General features: G+C 43.5%; 1 protein-coding gene across 1 annotated transcript; it reads left to right on the forward strand.

The window, feature by feature from the left end:
* Positions 1-309: 309 nt before the first annotated feature.
* On the forward strand, positions 310-21,601 carry LOC140724527 (extracellular calcium-sensing receptor-like). Its single transcript, XM_073038973.1, has 6 exons — positions 310-524; positions 7,088-7,379; positions 9,927-10,763; positions 15,020-15,247; positions 20,472-20,595; positions 20,694-21,601. Exons 1-6 carry the CDS (start codon positions 310-312, stop codon positions 21,599-21,601), a joined length of 2,604 nt encoding a protein of 867 aa, XP_072895074.1.
* Positions 21,602-21,919: the final 318 nt, after the last annotated feature.

Consider the following 21,919-nt stretch of genomic DNA (forward strand, 5'->3'; position numbering starts at 1 on the left):
CCCAAATACCTTATTCACTGAGGTAGCAACTATCATGTCAGTCACAGAAAATTTAATTAAAATCTATAACCCAGACACACGTTGCCTCCCGCATGTAGAATTCTCCTTGATTTCCGTCTCACTGCACACCTGTTTATCAAGAAAACAGAAATATCCTCCGGTTATTCCGGTGGGATGATTTTATCCGGCAGCTGCGAATTCAATCACATCTGCAATGCTTGTTTACCAATGGGTATATAAACAGGTATTCATCAGAGGATCTGTATTATATTGTGAGTGTGCTTCGAAAAGTTGTTGAAAACATTTATAATGCAGTTTCTGTCGATTTGGAGACTATTATTTCTCTTCTCAATCAAAAACGCAGATTCTGCCAAAGGAACTACGTGCAAACTGCGAGGAAAGTTCAATCGCGGCATTTCTCAACTCGGAGATGTCATGCTGGGAGGTTTATTCCCCATACATTTTAGAACGGCTCCAGTGTACAATACATTTCGATTTCAACCTCAACCTGTCCGTTGTCATCAGTAAGTAAACTAATCAGTTATTAATAACTAATCAACTCCCACCCTCACGATAGGATTGGTTCACTATATGGTGCAATTTTTTTACAAATAATTTTCAAGTTGCCATGAAACTGAATCATCAAATCAGGACCTAGCGAGAGCGGGATTAACAACTGAATACAGTGGCTTCGCAATTAGCGAGTCGTTATTACAGCTCGGGGCATCGAGTTCGGAGTTCATTCCCCGTCTCCGTCTGAAAGGTATGAGTACTTCGTCACGGGATGCCAGCGGTATGTTTTTGTTTCCTCCAACTTCATTAGGACCACCAGATGATAGGTTAATTGGTTGTTGTAAATTGTAATTTTATTAGCTAGATTGAAGTCGCTGATTTACTGAACGGCACCACTCGTAGGGCCAGAAGGGCCGGTTCGGCGACGTACCACTAAATAAATAAGTATAAAAGTAAATGAATGATAGATGGATTGATAGATAGAGAGACAGACAGACAGACAGACAGACAGATAGTATAAAAATACAACTCTAAATAAATGATCTGATTGAAACATAATATAACATATAAGATTATTAAAGGATTGGACACGCTGGAGGCAGGAAGCATGTTCCCGCTGATGGGTGAGTCCAGAACTAGAGGCCACAGTTTAAGAATAAGGGGTTGGCCATTTAGAACAGAGGTGCGGAAAAACTTCTTCACCCAGAGAGTGGTGGATATGTGGAATGCTCTGTCCCAGAAGGCAGTGGAGGCCAAGTCTCTGGATGCATTCAAGAGAGAGTTAGATAGAGCTCTTATAGATAACGGGGTCAAGGGATATAGGAAGAGGGCAGGAACGGGGTACTGATTGTGTATGATCAGCCATAATCACAGTGAATGGCGGTACTAGCTAGAAGGGCCGAATGGCCTACTCCTGCAACTATTGTCTATTGTCTACTGTCCTTTGAATGCCAAATGCTGCAAAATGTTACAGATGTTATCAGCGGGCATCGGAGAAGCTGAATTATGATAGTGTAGTGAATAGTAAGACTTGGTAGAATGAGGGGCGGGACTGGAAGCTCAATGGGGCGCCGTTGTTTAGAAGCCACACAGCGGGAGAGATGAAAGGAGGCGTTACTATCCAATGACTATATCACAACAGTGCTCAGTCAGCACAGTCTGGAAAACTCGCCTAGTAAGGCGTTGTGGTTGGAACTGAGTAATAAATAAAGGTATCACCACGTTAATGGGATTAGAGACTACTCAGCGATCCGATGGATTTAGATGAGCACATTTGTAGAGAGAGCGCAGACTCCTGAAAGCAACATAAGGTTGGTATTACTCAGTTCCAAGCATAACGCCTCACAAGATGAGCTCTCCAGTATATTCTGACTGACACAGCTGTGACTTTCAAATTTGCACATATTTGCTGGGAATCCCATTCTATAAAAGGACTAAATTGGCTAGGGTTTCTCAGATGCGTTCAAGAAAGTTTTCTTAATCAGCACATGGACGTCCCAGCGAGAGAGTGTGTGATATCTGATCTGCTATTGGTGAACTAGAAAAGGCAAGTGATCATAATATAATTAAATTCATGCTGTAATTTGAGAGAGGGGAGCATAAGTCACATGTACCCGTATCGCAATTGAATAAAGGCATGAGAGACGAGCTTGCACAGCTAGATTGGACGGGGATACCATCGAGGATGACGGCGGGACAAAGATGGCTGAAGCTTCTGGGGGTATTTCACAGGACGCAGGGTAGATATTATCATATAGGAGAAGATGTCCTCAAATGGCAGAAGTAGGTACCGTGGCTGTCAAGGAATGTTAAGGAAAAGCCAAGTAAAGGGCATATAAGTTAAAGAAAAAGTGAGTGGGAAGTTGGATGATTGGGAGGCATTTTAAATCCAACAAAAAGCTACAACTAAAGCTCTAAGAAGCGAAGAGACTAAATATGAGGGCAAACTATTCAACAATATAAAAGAGGTCTGAAGGTGGGAAAGTCACCTGGTCCAGAAGTCTTGAGAGAGTCTTGAGAAAGATTGTTGAAGAGATAGCGGATGTTTTGGTCATGATCTTTAAAAAAATCACTTGATTCTGTCAGGGTCCAGGAGGACAAGAAAAATTGTACATGTCACTCCACTCTTTAAGAAGGAAGGAAGACAAAAGAGATGAAATGAAAGGACAGGTATCCTAAACTCAGTGGTTAGTAATGTGCTGGTTTCTGTGAAGGGAAATCTTGCCTCACAAACCTTTTAGAACGCTTCGAGAAAGTAGCAAGCTAGGACGACAAAGGAGACGCATTAGATGTCATTTACCTGTATTTTCAGAAGTCATTGGATAAGGTGCCACACATGAGGCTGCATAACAAAATAAAAATCCTCTGGCGTCACAGGAAAGGTACTGGCATTGATATAGGAATAACTGACAGGCAGGAGGCAGCGAGTGGGAGGAAGGATGCCTTTTCAAGCCGGCTGCCAGTGATTAGTGGTGTTTATTGAGGTCAATACGGGGTTCGCTACTTTCCAATTTTGGCAATAATTTTGATAACGGCATGGATGGGTTTGAGGTAATATTCGCGGATGATACGAAAATAGGTGGAGGTGTAGGTAGTGCTGAGGAAGTAATGCGACTGCAGCAAGACTCAGGCAAATTTGAACAATGGGCATAAAAATGGCAGAAGGGATACAGTATTGGGAAATGTATGATAACGCATTTTGGTAAAAGGAACAATAGTGCGGACCATTATCTAAATGAGGAGAAGGTTCAAACAGCAGAGGTGCAGAGAGACTTCACAGTCTCTAATTTACAGTTTGAATCTCCGGTAAAGAGACCAAATGCAACGTTGGCATTTATTTCAAGGGGAATAGAATATAAAAAACATATAATACTGAACATTCATAAGACAGTAATTAGGCCGCCCATGCAGTATTGTCAACAATTTGGGTCCCCATATCTGAGAAAGGATGTGTTATCATTGGAGAGAGCCCGAAGCAGTTTCATGTAGATGATTCCAGGAATGGGGGGAAATTAGCATATGAGGATCGTTTGAAAGTTTTGAGCCTGTACTCTGAAATTTGGAAGAATACGGGGCGCAGGTTTGGGTGGAGGAGAGGATCTCATTGAAGACTACACAATGTTGTAACGATGAGATAGGGTCGATGTGTGGAGGATATTTTGTCTGATGAGGGTACCCAGAACTAAAGGGCACAGCTTCCAATTCGAGGGCCGACATTTTGGAAGAGAGGAAAGACTTTTGTCGCCAAAGATTAATGAATCTGTGAAATGCTCTGCCACAGACGGCGGGTGGATGCCTGGTCCGTGGGTACAATTAAGGTAGGAGTTCGTAGTTTTCTGATCAGTCATGGCGTCAAAGAATGTGGCGAGAAGGAAGAAGTATGGGGATGAGTGGGATCCGGGATTAGCCGTGACAGAGTGGCGGAGCAGACTCGATGGTCTGAATTGCCTAATTCTGCTCCTATATCTTATGGTCTTATGCTCACAGAAGATTGTGTTGGTGAACACTTTCCATCTAGTGATCACATTGCCATTAATTTCAAAGTCAATATGCAAAGAGATGAGTTTGCTTCACGAGGTCAGATTTTAAATTGAAGAAAGGTCAAATTTTGTCGGATCAGAAATAGTCCATTAAGACAGTCTGATCTCTGACAAAAGTGTACTTGGTAAGTGGAGCCTTTAAAAGTGAAAGTTCGAGAGTATGAACATTTTTGTGCCTATCAAAGTAAAAGGTAAAGACAACCTAGGTTTTAATAGATATTGAGGTTCTGGTTAAGAGCAAAAAGGAGGTGCACAGCAAGCATAAGGGGTAGGAACATATGAGGTGGTTATGGAGTACAAAAATGCAAGATAATAAAGAAATCAGGAGGGCAAAAAGAAGTCATGATATTGCCTTAACAGGCAAGTGAAGGATAACCCTGAAGGGTTCTGAGATGTGTTAACAAGAAAAGGATTGCAAGCGATAAAATTGTTCCTCAGGAGGATCAAAATGCAATCCACCGTGGAGTTAAAAGAGATGGCGGGGGATCTTAAATATATATCTTTCCGTCTGTATTTACTAAAGAGACGGGCACAATGTCTATAGAACTAAAGCAACTTCAGCGAAGGTATGCAGATTAGAAATCAGTATGTGTTTACTGTCTTTACGCAAAGTAAGATGAATAAATCACCAGGGCCTAACAGTGTGTTCTTTCGGACCCTGTCAGAGGAACGTGCAGAAGTGCCGGCGCCCTACCAGTGACATTTAAATCATCCTTAGCTGCAAGTGGGGTGCCGCGGGATGGCGGGATAGCCAATGTTGTTCCGTTGTTTAAGAAAGGCTCTAAACATGAACCAGGAAACTGGAGGCCGATTATTGGAAGGTACTCTAAGTGACCGGATATATAAGTACTTGGTTAGACATGGACAGATTAAAACCCATCAGCATAACTTCGTGTGTAGTGATTAACGTCTAAGCAATCTTATGTTCTGAGTTCCAACCCAGTTCAACGCTCCGAGTCCCAGTACAGGCAAGACTCCGAGTCCAAGTCAAGTCCTAGTCCGCCTCCGTGCATGTGTCCTCCACTTGGGTTCGCCCCCAGTCCCTCCTTGTAACAGCCAGAATTCCAAGCAAGGCACAAAGAGTAAATATTCCTGACTGAGAGCCCTGATGAAGCGTCTCGGCCAGAAATGATGACTGTTTACACTTTTCCATTGATCCTGCCTGGTCTGCTAAGTTCCTCCAGTACACTGTGTGTGTGTTTCATGGATAGCAGCGGGAACTGAACCAGATGGAAAAAGGGCTGAAATGGCAGATCGAATTTAATGCCGATAAATGCCAGTTGTTGCACTTCGGTTGTGCCAACCAGGGTCGTCTTATACAGTAAACGTCAGGGTTCTGAGGAGTGTATTGGATCAAATAGATCTCGGCATGTAGGTCCCGAAATCATTGAGAATTGCGTCACAGGTCTATATGTCTCGTAACGAAAGCTTTTGGTGATAGGCCTTCTAAATCAAATACTGAATACAAGAGATGAAATGTCATGTTGAAGTTGTATAATGCATTGGTGAGGCATAATTTAGAATATTTTGTTCATTTTTTGTCACCTACATACCCAAATGTTGCATATAAAGTACAAATGATGTAAAAATAAATTTCTAAAGGATGTTGCGGGCTCTTGGGGGACCTGGGCTATATCGAAAGATTGACTACGTTAGGATTTTATTCCTTAGAAGTTAGAAGATTCAGAGGACATTTGATAGAGGTATGCAATATTATGAGGGGTTTAGATAAGGTAAATGCAAGCAGACTGTTTCCATTTAGGTTGAGTGGGACTACAACTGGAGGTCATGAGTTAAGTGTGACAAATACAACTTTTCTCGGGAACGTGAGGGGAAACCTCGTCACTCAGAGTACTGTGAGAGTGAAACGGTAGAAAACGTGAAGGTCATGGGGAAAGTGAGTGGAAACTTCTTCACTCATCAAGACCGTAAGACTGAAAAGAGTGAAGAGTAAAAGATGTTAACTTTATTGGGAAGGTGAGGGAAAACCTGTTCACTACAGGACTATAAGTGGGTGGAATGAGTTTCCTGCGCAAGAGGTGCATGAGAGCTTGATTCAAACGTTTAAGAAATGTTTGGATAGTTACATAGAAAATAGAGGTATGGCGAGCCATTGACCTGGTGAAGGTAGACTGGAGAAGTTATTTTAAGCGGCTTGGTACTAACAAGATGGGCCGAAGGGCTTACTCCTGTATTGTACTTTTCCATTAATGTACACGGCATCACAGAAAATGAATCAGCTGGAAGGTCGAATTCAGGGAGTCAACATCTGTTGTATATCTTTTCACCTGCTGAATAGCTATTTGTCTTGATTGACAGGGAGATACAATGATTGAGGAAATTTCACCGTATACAACACTGGTGTTAACTTCCATACGGGAATTCACAGTTCATAAGAAGACAAACCAATGAAATCCCGCACGTAATAAGACGGACAAACAACCAACGTGCAAAAGACAATGAACTGTGCAAATACACTAAAAGGTCATCTATTGATAATAATAAATAAGCACGAAATATTGAGAACGAGTTGAAGAACTCATCTCCATAGCTCCTGGACTCTCTTACAAACACTCTTCACCTCACGTTCACTTCAAGATCCATTTCATTGAACTATAGAAAAGTACAGCACTGTGGTTCAGGCCCTTACCACTCTCCACTTAAATATCTGACCGTCCAGTCTTCTTTCAAATTTCCCCACTCTTGGCTCAAATCGTTCCATCCAGATTTAGCCTCCCCTGCCTTGGGAAAAGACTGATGATCTGAGGGGAGATGCTCAGAATTTTATAAGCATCTATAAGGTCACTCTTCGTCCTCCTCCATTCCACTGAGAATAAACGCATCCGATACAATCTCTCCTTTTAACTATGGTGCTCTATTCCAGGCTGTAATCCACTGAATCCCTTTTCCACTCTCTCTGTTACGACCACGTAACGTGAAGAGCAGAATTATACACAGTGCTATGACAGTGTGGACTGACTAATATTTTTGCATGTCTCTCCAATATGATGACAGATCTCTTGTATATTTACTAGATTCCGGCAAGGGGAGCTCGGTTGGGCACAGACGATGATTTTCGCAATTGATGAAATAAACCAGAATCCGGATCTGCTTCCCAATATAACTCTTGGCTATAGGATCTTTGATAGCTGCCATGCACACTCCGAATCGCTCAAAGGAGTCCTCCAGTTACTGAACCAGGAAGATGAACCTGAATCCAGTTACACTTGCTCAGCACTCCCAGCAGTGGCCATTGTTGTGGGCGACGCCGCGTCTTCGGAATCAATCGTTGCTTCCCGCCTGTTGGCTCCGTTCAATATCGGCCTGGTAGGATTCCTTAATTTACTGTAAGCTGTACGGTCTGTAGAAAATAGTGTCTGGCCTAAACTGTACAGGCTGTGCTCTACAGTCTGTTGAATGTCACGAGGTATAAGTAGGCGGAGCTGAATGGCAAGATTATTGATTGTCTGCATTGTCTGCATTGAAGCACGTAGAATTATTTGGTTACAAATTTACTGACATAGGTTATTTTACTATCACTAATGGCTACCTATAACTTCCATTGTTAGAACATTTCTAGGTTGAACTCCTCCTGCCACTTCCCAGTCCGGCTCTGGATCCTGTCAATGTCCTGTCGTAGCCTATCAATCTCCACACTGTTCAAAACTTCACTATCCTTCCTGTCATCTGAAAAATGACACCAAGGATATCGTGTGCGTCCAAATACCCCGATCCTTCAGCACCTTCGCAACCACTGAGATCAGACTAACTGGCCTATAATTTCCTTTTTTTTGTCTCCTTCCGATCTTAAAACATTTGATTTTTGAAAGATCATTACTTATACCTCCAGAATCTCTTTTGCCACCTCTTGCAGAACCTTGGACTGTGTACCATCTGGTCCAGGGAGCTTAAGTACGTTACGACCTGTCTGATTCTGAACCATGGTATCCATTGTAAAGGGAACTTCACACACTTCTGCCCCCTGACCCTGGCGAAATTCCGGCATGCTGGCAGTGTCTTGCACAGTCACGACTGATGCAAAATACTTATACCGTTTCGTCCGCCATTTTCTTGTCCCCCATCACTCCCTCTCCAGCATCACTTTCCAGCAGTCAGATGTCCACTCTCGCCTCTCTTTCATTACACGTTTTAGTTGCCTTCTGGTGGCTTTTCAAAGCTTCCCAATCCCTTAAATTTCTTTGACGTTTCCCTCTATCATATGCCCTCTATTCAAATGTTATGTTTTTTTTTACTTCTCTTCTTTAGCCAAGGTAATGTCACTTTCTCTATAGAATACTTCTTCCTCTTTAAGAGGAGTTTCTGCGCCTTCAAGTCGCTTCCAGAAATTCCAGAGATTGCTGTTCTGCTCTCATCCGGCCAGTGTTTTTTTTTTCAGTTTTGGCTAGCCCCACTCTCATGCCTCAGCAATTCCTTTTATTCTATTTTAATACTGATACATCTGACTTTAGTCGCTCCTTCTCAAATTGTAGTGTAAATATTATCACATTGTGTTCATTCTCCCTTAAGAGTACCTTTACCTTAAGCTCTCTAATCATCTCCAGATCGTTTCTCAACACCCAATCCAGAATAGCTGACCCTTCAGTCGGCTCAAACACGAGGTGCTTTAAAATACAATTTCGTATGCATTCTAGAAATTCCCCCTCTTGTGATCCAGCATTCACCCCATTTTCCTAATCTACCTGCATACTTAAATACCTCGTGATGATTGTAATATTACCCGTTTGGCGTGCATTTTCTGACTCCCGTTGTAACCTGTAGAACACATCCCTGCTACTGTTTTGTAGACATTTAACTCCCATCAGGGCTTTGTTTACATTTGCAATTCTTTGGCTCTACCCACAACGGTTCACACCTACTGTCATCTCTTTCTAGTGATTTACTTATTTTTGACAGCAGAACATTAACAGCCCCCCTGCTACCTGCTTCTACTTTCGATACAAAATGGATCCTTGGCTGTAAAACTCCAAGCTATAATCTTCCTTCAACCACAATTCAGCGATGCCCACAATATTATACGTACCAAACTGTAATGTGCTGCAAGTCCATCTTTTTCCGTCTATTGCAACCATTCCGATATAAGAATATAGCATATAATTCTTATGGAATATATAATTGAAATGTAATACCATAGCATATAATTCTTATAAGTGTTATTGTGCAGAAATAGTGTTGATTATTTTTTTTAGTTTTCAGTTCCACAAGGTGCAGTTTAACTTGTGAAACGATTGGAGATGTTCCGAAATGTTAAAGAAGTTACCTGAGTATATTAAACACAACAGACTCTCACATACCAGAATGCACAGGAAATACTGGAGGAACTCAACGTGTTTAGCAGCATCGATGGAGGGGAATGCATGTTCAACATTTCGAACAAAGACCCGACATCAGGACTGGTCTCAGTTTAATCTGCTGCTTTCTGTTAAATGCTTGATTCCAAACGAATGTGTTTCCTCCAGGTGCTCCGATTTGCTGCCTCAGCCCAATTGCCTGTCGGTTCGGATTAGTGAGAAGTGAGCATGAATTGGTGGCACCCTAAACGTGGCAACGCTTACAGCTTCCCCCAGTGTAATCCCGTGAATTTGATTTGACCGAAAACAGAGCATTTCTCTGTATGTTTCGATGTATGTCAAATAAAGCTAATCTCTTTAAAGCTAATACTTCAACAAGATTTTAGTTTTTTTAAAAAAATATAGTTCTTTTTCAGTGTCTCCTTATAGCCGAATTTACTCTGACAGACTAATGAAAATAAATTTTGCATAACCAAACTGTTTTACCCCAAAGTCGGAATCAAGGACTCTCAAATGCTAGAGAACTGTGCTTGATGTGCTGTGTAACATGTGTTTTCTCTTCCAGATCAGCTACTCTTCTTCCTGTACCTGCCTAAGTGACAAGAGAGAGTTCCCAACGTTCTTCAGAACTGCTTCTAGTGATGCCGTTCAGATCAAAGCCTTGGTCAGACTTGTACAGCGCTTCCAGTGGCTTTGGATCGGGATTGTCGCTGATAACGGTGAATATGGTCGATTCGCGATATTGTCGTTTATTCAAGAAGTTTCTAAGTTTGAGACATGCATCGCTTTTATTGAATTTATTTCTTCTGCAAGCACCAGATCTAAGCTGATACAAGTGACAGCGACGATGCAAAAGTCCTCTGCTAAAGTGGTAATTCTTTTCACTTTTGAAAGCGATGCAATGTCCTTGGTGAAGGAAATGCGTCTACAGAACATTACTGACATTCAAATCATAGCGAGCGAGGGCTGGATAACATCGGCCCATCTGTGGTCTGAGGAAAGCCGTGAAATACTTTCAGGAACTATCGGGTTTGCGATCAAGAAAGAGGAAATTACTGGTCTGAGAGAATTTCTGGTCAAACTCCATCCGTCCTCGGCACCAGACCACCCATTTGTGGATGAACTGTGGCGGGATGTTTTTGGCTGCAGTCCAAAATTGTCAAATCAGATTCTGTACGGAAACGCGTCGTTCTCTCCAAATAAACTGTGCAACGGTTCGGAGAGTCTAGAGACGGTGGAAAATACATACGCTGACGTTTCACAGTTGAGAATCTCCTACAATGTGTATAAAGCTGTGTACGCTGTGGCGCATGCTCTTCATAATTTACAATCGTGTACAGACGGAAACGGACCCTTTGTGAACAAAACCTGTGGCCAAAAATCAAACATTTTACCCTGGCAGGTAAGCAACAAGCGGAATATTCCCGTCTGGCAAAAAGTACTTTCTATATTAGTCAAGAAAATTTACGGAGCGATAGCATAGCGGTTAAGAGATGTTTTACATTCCATTGGGGTTCAATTCAAGGATCGAAGATTAAGGATCAACTTTATTTGGTACTGGGCGGCACAAAAGCACAACAGTTAGCGTAACGTTTTCCAACGCCAGTACCAGGGTATAAATCCCACCGCGGCCTGTAAGGAGTTTGTCCATTCTCCACGTAACACGTGGGCTTCCTTCGGGTGCTGCGGTCTCCTCCCACTTTCTAAAATGTCAAACTGGTAAGTAAGGTTTCATAAGTTGTGGGCACGTTTTTTGTCATCGGAAGCATTGCGACACCAGGAGAGGTTCACCTGTGTTAATTGTGGAAAGGAAGTACGTGTGTGAGGCAGGTGTTCTCTGCTCGGTTTCAGATTTGGGAAGTCTTGAAGTCTCCCAGCCTCCCGGAAGGCCATACCTGCAGCCGGCGTGTCGAGCTGCAGCTACTAAGGGACCGCGTTAGGGAAGTCGAGTTGCAGTTCGATGACCTTCGTCTGATCAGGTGGAGCAGGGAGGTGGTAGAAAGGAGTAATATGCAGATGGTCACACCGGGGCCTCGGGAGGAGAGGGAAGGGGAAGTGCCAGGTATGAGAGACTACCCCTTTGGCTGTCCCCCTGAACATAAGTACACCGGTCTGAGTACCGATGACTGGGACAGCCTACCTGGGGGAAGCAACAGTGGCCGTACCTCTGGAACAGAGTCCGGCGCTGTGGCTCAGAAGTGTCGGGAAGGAAGAGAAAGACAGTAGTGATAGGAGACTCTATAGTTAGTGGATCAAACAAGCGATTATGTGGACGCAGTGAAGAAACTCGGATGGTAGTTTGCCTTCCAGGTGCCAGTATCCAGAATGTTTCAGATCGCGTTCACGATATCCTGCAGTGGGAGTGAAAACAACCAGAGGTCGTGGTACATATTGCTACTAAGGACACAGGTAGGAAAAGGGAAGAGGACCTGAAAACAGACTACAGGGAGATAGGAAGGAAGCTGAGAAGGAGGACCGCAAAGGTAGTAATCTCGGAAATACTGCCTGTGCCACGTGACAGTAATTATATGAATAAAATGATGTGGAGGATAAATGTACGGCTGAGGAATTTGGAGCAGGGGGTAGGGATTCAGATTCCTGAATCATTGGTACCTCCTTTGGGGCAGGTGTGACCCATACAAAAACTTGAATCCTAGGAGGACCGATATCCTGGTGGGGAGGTTTGCTAAGGCTACCAGGGAGATTGTGGAAGAGCTGTTTGGCTCACAAATAGAGAAAGCTTGGAGACAGTGTGTGAAGGAGGATAGGCGGGTGATAGAGAAGGGATGCACTCAGACCGACGGTTTGAGATGTGTCTATTTTAAGGCAAGGAGTATTGTGAACAAAGCGGATGAGCTTAGAGCATGGATCAGTACTTGGAGCTATGATGTGGTGGCCATTACAGAGAATTAGATGGCTCAGGGACAGGAATGGTTACTTCAAGTGCCGGGTTTTAGTTGTTTCTGAAAGGACAAGGAGGGAGGCAAAATAGGTAGGGACGTGACACTGTTGATCAGTGATAGTGTCACGTCTGCAGAAAAGGTTGACGTCATGGAGGGATTGTCTACGGAGTCTTCGTGGGTGGAGGTTAGGAATAGGAAGGGGTCAATAGCTCTTCTGGGTGTTTTATAGGCCCCCAATATTAACAGGGATATCGAGGAGCAAATAGGGAAACAGATCCTGGAAAGGTGTAATAATAACAGAGATGTCGTGGTGGGAGATTTTAATTTCCCAAATATCGATTGGCATATCCTTGGAACAAGGAGTTTAGATGGAGTGGAGTTTGTTAGATGTGTTCAGGAAGGTTTCTTGACACAATATGTAGATAAGCCTACAAGAGCAGAGTCTCTGCTTGGTTTGGTATTGGGAAATGAACCTGGTCAGGTGTCAGATGTCTCACTGGGAGGACATTTTGGAGATAGTGAACATAATTGAGCACTGGAGAGAGATTAGAACAGAGAAGTTAGAAAGGCGTTTAATTGGAATAAGGGGAATTATGAGGCTATCAGACAGGAACTTGGAAGCTTAAATTGGGAACAGGTATTCTCAGGGAAAGGTGCAGGGGATATTTGTGTGGAGTTCTACAGAGGGACGTTCCAATAAGACGGGGACGTTATGGTAGAGGCAGGATTTATGAACATTTGGAGAGGTATAATATGATTAGGAATAGTCAGCATGACTTTGTCAAGTAAAGGTCGTGCCTTGCGAGCCTGATAGAATTTTTTGAGGATATGACTAAACACATTGATGAAGGAAGAGCAATAGATGTAGTGTGTATTGATTTTAGCAAAGCATTTGATAAGTTACCACATGCAAGGCTTATTGAGAAAGTAAAGAGGCATGGGATTCAAGAGGACATTGCTCTGTGGATCCAGAACTGGCTTCCGCACAGAAGGCGAGGGTCATTTATAGATGGGTCATGTTCTGCATGAAGGTCGGTGAACAGTGGTGTGCCTCACAGATCTGTTTTGAGACCCTTACTCTTCGTGATTTTTATAAATGAGCCGCATGAGGAAGTGGAGGGATGGGTTCGTAACTTTGCTGATGACACAAAGGTTGAAAGTGTTGTTCGTAGTGTGCAGGGCTGTCAGAGGTTACAGCGGCACATTGATAGGATGCAAAACTGGGCTGGGAAGAGGCAGATGGAGTTCAACCCAGATCAGTGTGAAGTGGTTCATTTTGGAAGGTCAAATATGATGAGAGAATATAGTATTGATGGTAAGACTCTTGGCAGTGTGGACAATCAGAATGATCTTGGGGTCCGAGTCCATAGGACGCTCAAAGCTGCTGCTCAGGTTGACTCAGTGGTTAAGAAGGCTTACGGTGCATTGGTCTTCATTAGTCGTAGAATTGAATTTAGGAGCCGAGTGGTAATGTTGCAGCTATATAGGACCCTGGTCCGACCCAACTTGGAGGACTGTGCTCAGTTCTGGTCGACTTACTGCAGGAAGGATGTGGAAACCATTGAAAGGGTGAAGAGGAAATTTACATGGATGTTGCCTGGATTGGGGAAGCATGCCTTATGCAAACAGGTTGAGTGAAATCGGCCTTTTCCCCTTGAAGTGACGGAGGATGAGGTGACCTGATAGAGGTGTATAAGTTGATGAGAGGCATTGATCGTGTGGCTAGTCAGAGTCTTTTTATAACCATATAACCATATAACAATTACAGCACGGAAACAGGCCATCTCGGCCCTTCTAGTCCGTGTCGAACGCTTACTCTCAGCCAGTCCCACTGACCCGCACTCAGCCCATAACCCTCCATTCCTTTCCTGTCCATATCCCTATCCAATTTTACTTTAAATGACAATACCGAACCGGCCTCTACCACTTCTACTGGAAGCTCGTTCCACACAGCTACCACTCTCTGAGTAATGAAATTCCCCCTCTTGTTACCCTTAAACTTTTACCCCCTAACTCTCAACTCATGTCCTCTTGTTTGAATCTCCACTACTCTCAATGGAAAAACCACATTCACGTCAACTCTATCTATCCCCCTCATAATTTTAAGTACCTCTATCAAGTCCCCCCGCTCAATCTTCTACGCTCCAAAGAATAAAAACCTAACTTTTTCGATCTTTCCCTGTAACTTAGCTGCTGAAACCCATGCAACATTCCCAGGTAACTTTTTTCCCAGGACTGAAATGGCTGCCGCAAGAGGTCACGTTTAAGAGTCTTTGGAGTAGGTACAGAGTAGATATCAGTGGTAAGAGTTTTATGCAGAAATTGGTGAGCGCAGATAAAATAGGGTCGTTTAAGAAGCTTAGGATAGGTACATGGATCTTAGGAAAGTCGAGGTCTATGGGTAACACTAGTAATTTCTAAGTAGGGACATGTTTGGCACGACATTGTGGACCGAAGGGCATGTATTGTGCTGCAGTTTTCTATGTTTCTTTGACACTTGAGGGTTATCCCCAGCACGTTCTCGGTCGGTGTTGGTCCTTGACGCAAACTATGTATTTCATTGCAGTTTTCGATGCTTCGATGTACTGGACATGTGAAAAATGAATGTAATATTCATTGCTGTCTTTCAAGTACAGATGTGTGCACTGTTTTAAACTCCAGTCAAAAGGAACCTGGTTTAATATAGTTATTTTAGATATTAAGCATTATTCAATGAGTAAAAGGTTTAACTTAATGAATGTTGTTGTATCTGCAGCTGTTGCACTATCTTCGGGAGGTCCGCTTCACCAATCAGTTCGGAGAACAAATAAGCTTTGATGAGAATGGAGATCCCATCGCTTCCTATGACGTGATAAACTGGCAAGGACGAATGGACGGTTCAGTGGAGTTGGTTAAAGTTGGATATTACGATGCTGCCCTGCCTCCGGGGAACGAATTTACCTTAGAGGAAAGTGAAATCGTTTGGCACGGATCTGGACACAATGTAAGGAACTCAAGTTTATTATCACGGACATAAGTTGAAAAGATTGTTCTGATGCTTTTACAAATGTATTTTCTTTATTCAAATGTGTATATATAATATGCAGTATAAACCAAAAAATCAAAACACACTGAGTAATTGTACATTGCAATGTATGATTATGATAAAATATTACTATGAGATATATATAGTGCAAAAACAGTGGGGGAAAAACAATACTCACCGGTTCCTTGTACATTCAGAAACCTGACGGTGGACGGTAAGAAGCGGTTCCTAAAATATTAAGTGTACAACATAATACTCTCCACATCATTTTGTTGTCGGTTGGAATTTTTATTCCTTTTCTCAAGTGCAGTTTTATATAAGACGAAACCATCCGTTTACTCAACACACCTGCCAGAGTTCAGAATCACAGACGTTACTGCAGCCGCGGGACACACAGGTGAGAGTGTTCTGCAGCAGCGTACCAGGGCTTAGAAAGAAACTTCCTCACTACAATCCAAATCAATCTACGGTCCTCATCTGATCTCTGTGCTAAAGTTGCAAAGCAAAAAAAGTGATGCAAACTATAAATCTCGGCCCCACTGAAACGGGCCCTTCAGCACATCTCATCCATGGCGACCAAGATATTTATGCTCGCTTCCTACGTACAGCCGTGACAGTACACAAGCTTTGCAAATTTCTTTAAGTTCCCTGACTTCCCGGTGAAAGATGTAGTCAAGGGCTCTCATACGGATCCTGTCTTTTTGTCTGCTACGTGGAACAATCCATGTTCCAATCCTACACCGGAGTCGCTCACCAAATCTGCCTACGCTACATGGATGATTGCATTGAGGCTGGTTTGTGCTTCATGGTCAGCTCGTCGATTTCGTCAAAATTGCCTCTAACTTTAACTCTGCCGGCAAACTTACGTAATTCATTTCCGACACTCTCTCCTCTTTCTCGATCTCTCCGCCTCCATCTCTGCAGACAGTCTATCGGCTGATATCTTTCATAACCCACTGACTCTAACAGATATCTAGTCTTTTCCTCTTCCAAACGTTCACTTAAAAGATTCTACGCCTTTCTCTCAGTTCCTCTGTCGTTGCCACAACAGCTCTCAGGATGAGGATTTTCCTTCCAAAATAACCAAGATATCCACTTTCAAAAAAGGAGGCTTCCCATCCTCCACAATGAATACTGCCCTCACCCATATACCGTTTCGCGCTCATCTATTTATACCCCATCCTCTCGCCGTCATACAAGGATAAGGTTCCTTTTACCCTCACCTACCAGCCCACTAGCCTCCCCATCCAGCACATAATTCTCTGCCATCAGAAACTTCCGCAATCTTCACGGGATCCCAGCACCCAGCACAGCTTTCTCTCGATGATCCATTCCGCCCCCACCCCCCCAATTCTATTTTACTCTTCTTCCAAGGTTCGCACCCGAAACGACTCTCTTATCTGTTTGCCTCTCTCCACTGATCTGCCTCCTGGTACATAGCCTTCCAAGCGTAACGAGTGCCATAACTGCCCCTACACGTCCTGCCGAATTACCATTCAATAGGTTTCAATATATACATTGAATGTCAAAAAAGGCTTCATCCCTGATGCAATGTTTTTCATTGAAACATCGGTTATGCTCAATACCTGTACCCAGCTGGAAGCTCGAGTGGAGTTTATTCCTTTTACAATCCATCTGAGTAACCTCCTACCTGTTAGCATGAATATCGATTTCCCGAAATTCCCGTAATGCCAGCTCTCTTCTCCCTCACCATTCCCCATTCTTTTTTTTTTCCTTTCCTACCTTTGTCTCTGTCCCTGCCCATTCGCTCATCTTGTTCTCCTCCACCTTTGGTTTCTTCCAAGATTTTCTATCTTCTCCTATCAGTCAATTCTACAGCCCTTGACCATTTTTCACCAATCAACTACACCCATTCTCTTCTTCCAGCTTCACGTATCACCTGCCACCATGTACTTCTTCCTCCCCGCTGCCCAACCTTCTTAACCTGACTTCTCCCTTCCTTTCCAGTCCTGGAGAGAGGTCACGGTCTGAAACTTCGTCTGTTCACTGAACATAGATGTCCAGTGATCTGTTAAATTCCTCCAGCGCTGTGCGTTTTGCTTTTGATTTCCAGCATCGGCAGATTTCCTCATGCTTGTGATATTACTCGTTCTACGAACTCTGTACGACAGATGCATAACCTGAAGAAGTTTCAATCTTCCGTTAGACGGGAGTTCAATGAAACCCTCTCTCACTGTTCCCCCTCTGTGACCTCTGCTGCCCTCCGCCATCTTCGACCATTGTCTCATCTAGACCTGCTACCACAACCATGCAACCTTCCTGGGATTCGTCTCCGCCGCCAGGTTGTACCATATTGCTTCCAGATCAGTTTCCAAACTTGTCGATTTAGAGCCTCTGAGGACCCCAGTTATTCACTTTCAATTGATGCTTCCCCACCTGCTTTTCATTCCATACTCTAGAACACCGAACATAGAAATCTATAGCACATTATAGGCTCTTCGGCCCGCAATTTTGTGCTGAACATGTTACCTACTCTAGACACTGCCTAGAATTACCTTATTGCATAACCCTCTGTTTCTCTAATCTCCATGTACCTATCTACGAGTCTTTAAAAAGGCCCTATTGCATCCACTTCCACCCTGTTGCCGGCAGAGCATTCCTCGCACCCACCACTCTTTCTACGCGCCACTCTTTCTAGAATGCGGAGAAATCTAGTGGTCCTGTCGAATCGCTGCCACAGATCCGGGATTCTCACTCCTCCAGACGCAATAGATCTCTCCAATACTTTGTCTCTGCCGGATCCAAGTTTTCGATCGCTGGTTCCTCGCCTTCCCCGCGTCAGCAAGGATCGGCAGATGGCTCATCTGAAGACTGCGGAGCCGTCGTCTTCAAAGCCGACGGCCCACTAGGGCCCTAGACTGCAATCCCTGCTACCTCAGAATTGAGCCTCGATTCAGTTGGATGCCCCTAGATTTCGAATTTCTCCGCATCACTTACCGTCCCCGATGGCTCTGGACATCGTCAACACTGGTCCCACTGATCCTGAACGGATTCAAAACCCCAATTCTACCGCCGGCAATGCGTGTTCCAACGATCCCGGACAACTTCGAACTGCTAAAAACGCTGTATCCAACTTTGCCTCCAGCCTAGAACCTAACGGACCGCACGTCCAAGCCGAGAATTAGGCGTTGTCACTGGAACCCTAGTATCAAATTTCCCCTCACCACTATGCAATCTCGTGTCTCTGAGGCCGCACAATGGACTCTTTGTGTCCGACCAGTTTCCATCTTCGTCCCACCATAGATACCCTCAACACTCTCCCCACACCTCCTCAGACCACCCTCCTCCACCCTTTGGTCCCAGCTCTTATTGGTGAAATTTGAGCCTTTGATTGCAGACTGCAATCAAGGGCCTTTTCTGTTGACCTGACAGTTTACCGTAGAAGTACTATTTTGTGGGAGAATGCTGCACCAAACCAGACAGTAATTCCGAAAGAGCATAAGTTTAATGTGACAGTGGAATGATTAAACCGGGAGCTAATGGGCATGTTTTTTTTTCATCCAGTAGGTAGTTAGTATATGAAACGAACTGCCAGAAGAAGTAATTGAGGCAGATATAGGACTTGTATGTTTCCACGACAAGCGGGCAGGGAAAAAAAAATATCGTGGAGACTACCCACTCAGCAAGCTCTTCTAGAGTTCCCTTTGGAAAAAGTGATGAGGCTATTAACATAAACAACGACTTAAAAGCTTCTTTCCCTATACAATTAATCTGATCAAGCATTCTCGCTAGCCCTCCCGTTCCCATCTTTCTATTACAATGCGCTGCAAACACTTTAAACCAAGTCTTATTATGCATTTACATTTTAAATACATGATGGTATTTATGTATCTGTGTACAGTTATTACATATTGGCAGCTTTTCTATTTTTCACAAAACTTTATTTCTTCTAACTTTTCAATTTTTTTTTGTTAGAACATAGAACATTGATATCTACAGCATATTACAGGCCCTTCCGGCCACAGTGTTTTGCTAACAATGTAACCTACTGTAGAATCTGCCGAGATTTACCCTCTTACTTTCTATACGCTCAACTGTTTCAGTCTGCTGTAAGTCGTCCTCAGAGTTAGCAAGATCCTTTTCCCTGGTGAAAACTGAAGCAAAGTATTCATTAGATGCCTACGCTACCTCCTCCGAGTCCATCCACTTGTTTCCATTGTCGCACCAGATTGGTCCTCTTCTCACATGGCTATCCTCTTGCTCTTCACATAGTTGCAGAATGCATGGGGATTATCCTTAATCCTACTCGCCAAGGCCTTCTCATGACCCCTTCAAGCTCTCCTATTTTAATTCCTATGATCCTTCCTGGCAACACTAATTTTCTAGAGCTTTGTCAGTACCTTGTTCGTTGAACCTTTCGTAAGTCTTTCTTTTCGGCTAACTTGCTTTTGTACACCTTTTGGACACCGTCGGTTTTCTACCCTATATCTTTTATCTGACTCACTGGAACAGACCAGTGCAGAACGTCATGATAATAATCCCTGAACATTTGCAACATTTCTGCTGTGCATTCCCAAGTTTATGCCTAATAGCACCATGTTTACCCATAGCCCAAATAAATTATTTCCCACATTCTCTGCATTTATCTCTCTACAGCACTATGGTAAAGGAGATAGAGTTGTGATCATTAACTCCAAAATGCTCCAACACCGAAAGGTCTGATACATGACCAGGTACATTTCTCAAAACCAGATCAAGTACACCCACAACTGCAGATCAGCACCATGTTGTTGCCTATTGCACCAACACACCACAACAAATTCCTCATACATATGAATATATATGACGAAAATGTTTCTTCTTATTTCGAGATACAGTAGATGGAGGCCCTTCCAGCCTAAAGAGTCCGCGGCACCCAATTAGACTCAGTTGCCCAATTAACATGCTAACCTGTATGCCTTTGTAATGTGGGAGGAAGCCGGAGCACCCGGAGGAAAGCCACACAAACACGGGATGAACAAACTCCTTACAGGCAGCGGCGGGAACATAACCCGGGTCACCTGCGCTCCAAAGCTTTACGCAGATCAGTATCCTATTACCGCCCCTCTACTGGATAAAGTTAATCTTTAATCCTGGAAAGAAAAACTCACAAAAGCGTGACATGTCCTGCGATTGCGCATTAAGGGAGTACCGTTCAGTGAGGAATGTTCTGACTCCACAGGTTCCAGTATCTGTCTGCAGTGAACCGTGTGCTAAAGGTACAAGAAAGGGAGCTCGACAAGGTCAGCCCGTCTGCTGCTTCGATTGCTTACCCTGTTCTGACGGAGAGATTAGCAATCAAACAGGTAAAGTACGCTGATCGAATTAGAGCCGATTGTATGCCAAAGAATGACAGTGTAACACCTCCCACTATAGCTGATCACATTGCATTTTCCATCCACAGGTTCCACAGAATGTATCAAGTGTCCTGTGGATTACTGGTCGAATGATCGAAAAGACCGTTGTGTTCCCAAGCAGATCGAGTTCCTCTCCTTTCGCGACAGCATGGGAGTAATACTCGCGGCCATGTCCCTGTTTGGGGCTTGCATCACGGGAGCTGTCGCTGCTGTGTTCCTATATTTCATAAACACGCCCATTGTTAGGGCCAACAATTCGGAACTGAGTTTCCTTCTGTTGGTCTCGTTAATTCTCTGCTTCCTGTGTTCCATTGCGTTTATTGGGCAGCCATCAGCGTGGTCGTGCGCAGTGCGTCACACTGCCTTCGGGATTAGTTTCGTGCTGTGCATTTCCTGCATTCTCAGCAAAACCCTGGTCGTCCTGATGGCCTTCAAATCTACCTTGCCGTCTAGCAATGTGATGAAATGGTTCGGGCCTACACAGCAAAGATCCATTGTCCTTCTCTCCACATTGATTCAAGTTATTGTGTGTGTGATCTGGCTACTAACTTCCCCTCCATTCCCGGCGAAAAACACCAAATATCAAAGTTCAAAGATTATTCTCGAATGTGCTGTGGGTTCCACTGTTGCTTTCTTCTGCGTCTTCGGCTACATCGGACTACTAGCGTGCGTATGTTTGATCTTAGCCTTCTTGGGCAGAGCATTACCGGACAAGTTTAACGAGGCTAAGTTTATAACGTTCAGCATGCTCATCTTTTTTGCAGTGTGGATAACATTCATTCCAGCGTATGTAAGCACTCCCGGGAAGTACACCGTCGCTGTGGAAATCTTTGCAATTTTAGCATCAAGTTTTGGATTGTTAAGCTGCATCTTTGTTCCAAAATGTTACATTATTTTAATCAAACCGGAAGAGAACACGAAGAAACAGTTGATGGGTAGAGCAGAGAGATTATAGAATAATATACATCGACACATCACAAAAAGAAATGTTTTGCCTTATGTGTCCTTCGTGTGATTTTAAAGATTTAATTCTACATGTAGCGTATTATATGCAGCTTTATAACACTGCGGTTAAATCACATCTGGTCCATTTTGCACATATAACACATATAATTGCGTTGTCAGAAAAAACATCGTCACAAACTAATGAAGTTAGTAATACTCTAGCTATCGTTCGTGAGTGTCAAAGTTTGTGGATTTATCGTGTATGGATTCTTTCCTAGGCCCACATTAATGCAAGTACAAACCTGAGCAGTTTTGAGTAGACTGTTGA

This window comes from Hemitrygon akajei, chromosome 3 (assembly GCF_048418815.1).
Source record: "Hemitrygon akajei chromosome 3, sHemAka1.3, whole genome shotgun sequence".
Lineage (NCBI taxonomy): Eukaryota > Metazoa > Chordata > Chondrichthyes > Myliobatiformes > Dasyatidae > Hemitrygon > Hemitrygon akajei.

Excerpts from the sequence above, each read along its gene's own strand:
- LOC140724527 (XM_073038973.1), top strand. The coding sequence starts at position 310 with ATGCAGTTTCTGTCGATTTGGAGACTATTATTTCTCTTCTCAATCAAA. Across the intron at positions 15,248-20,471 it reads GGCACGGATCTGGACACAAT|GTTCCAGTATCTGTCTGCAG; the intron begins GTAAGGAACTCA and ends CTGACTCCACAG. Across the intron at positions 20,596-20,693 it reads AGAGATTAGCAATCAAACAG|GTTCCACAGAATGTATCAAG; the intron begins GTAAAGTACGCT and ends TTCCATCCACAG.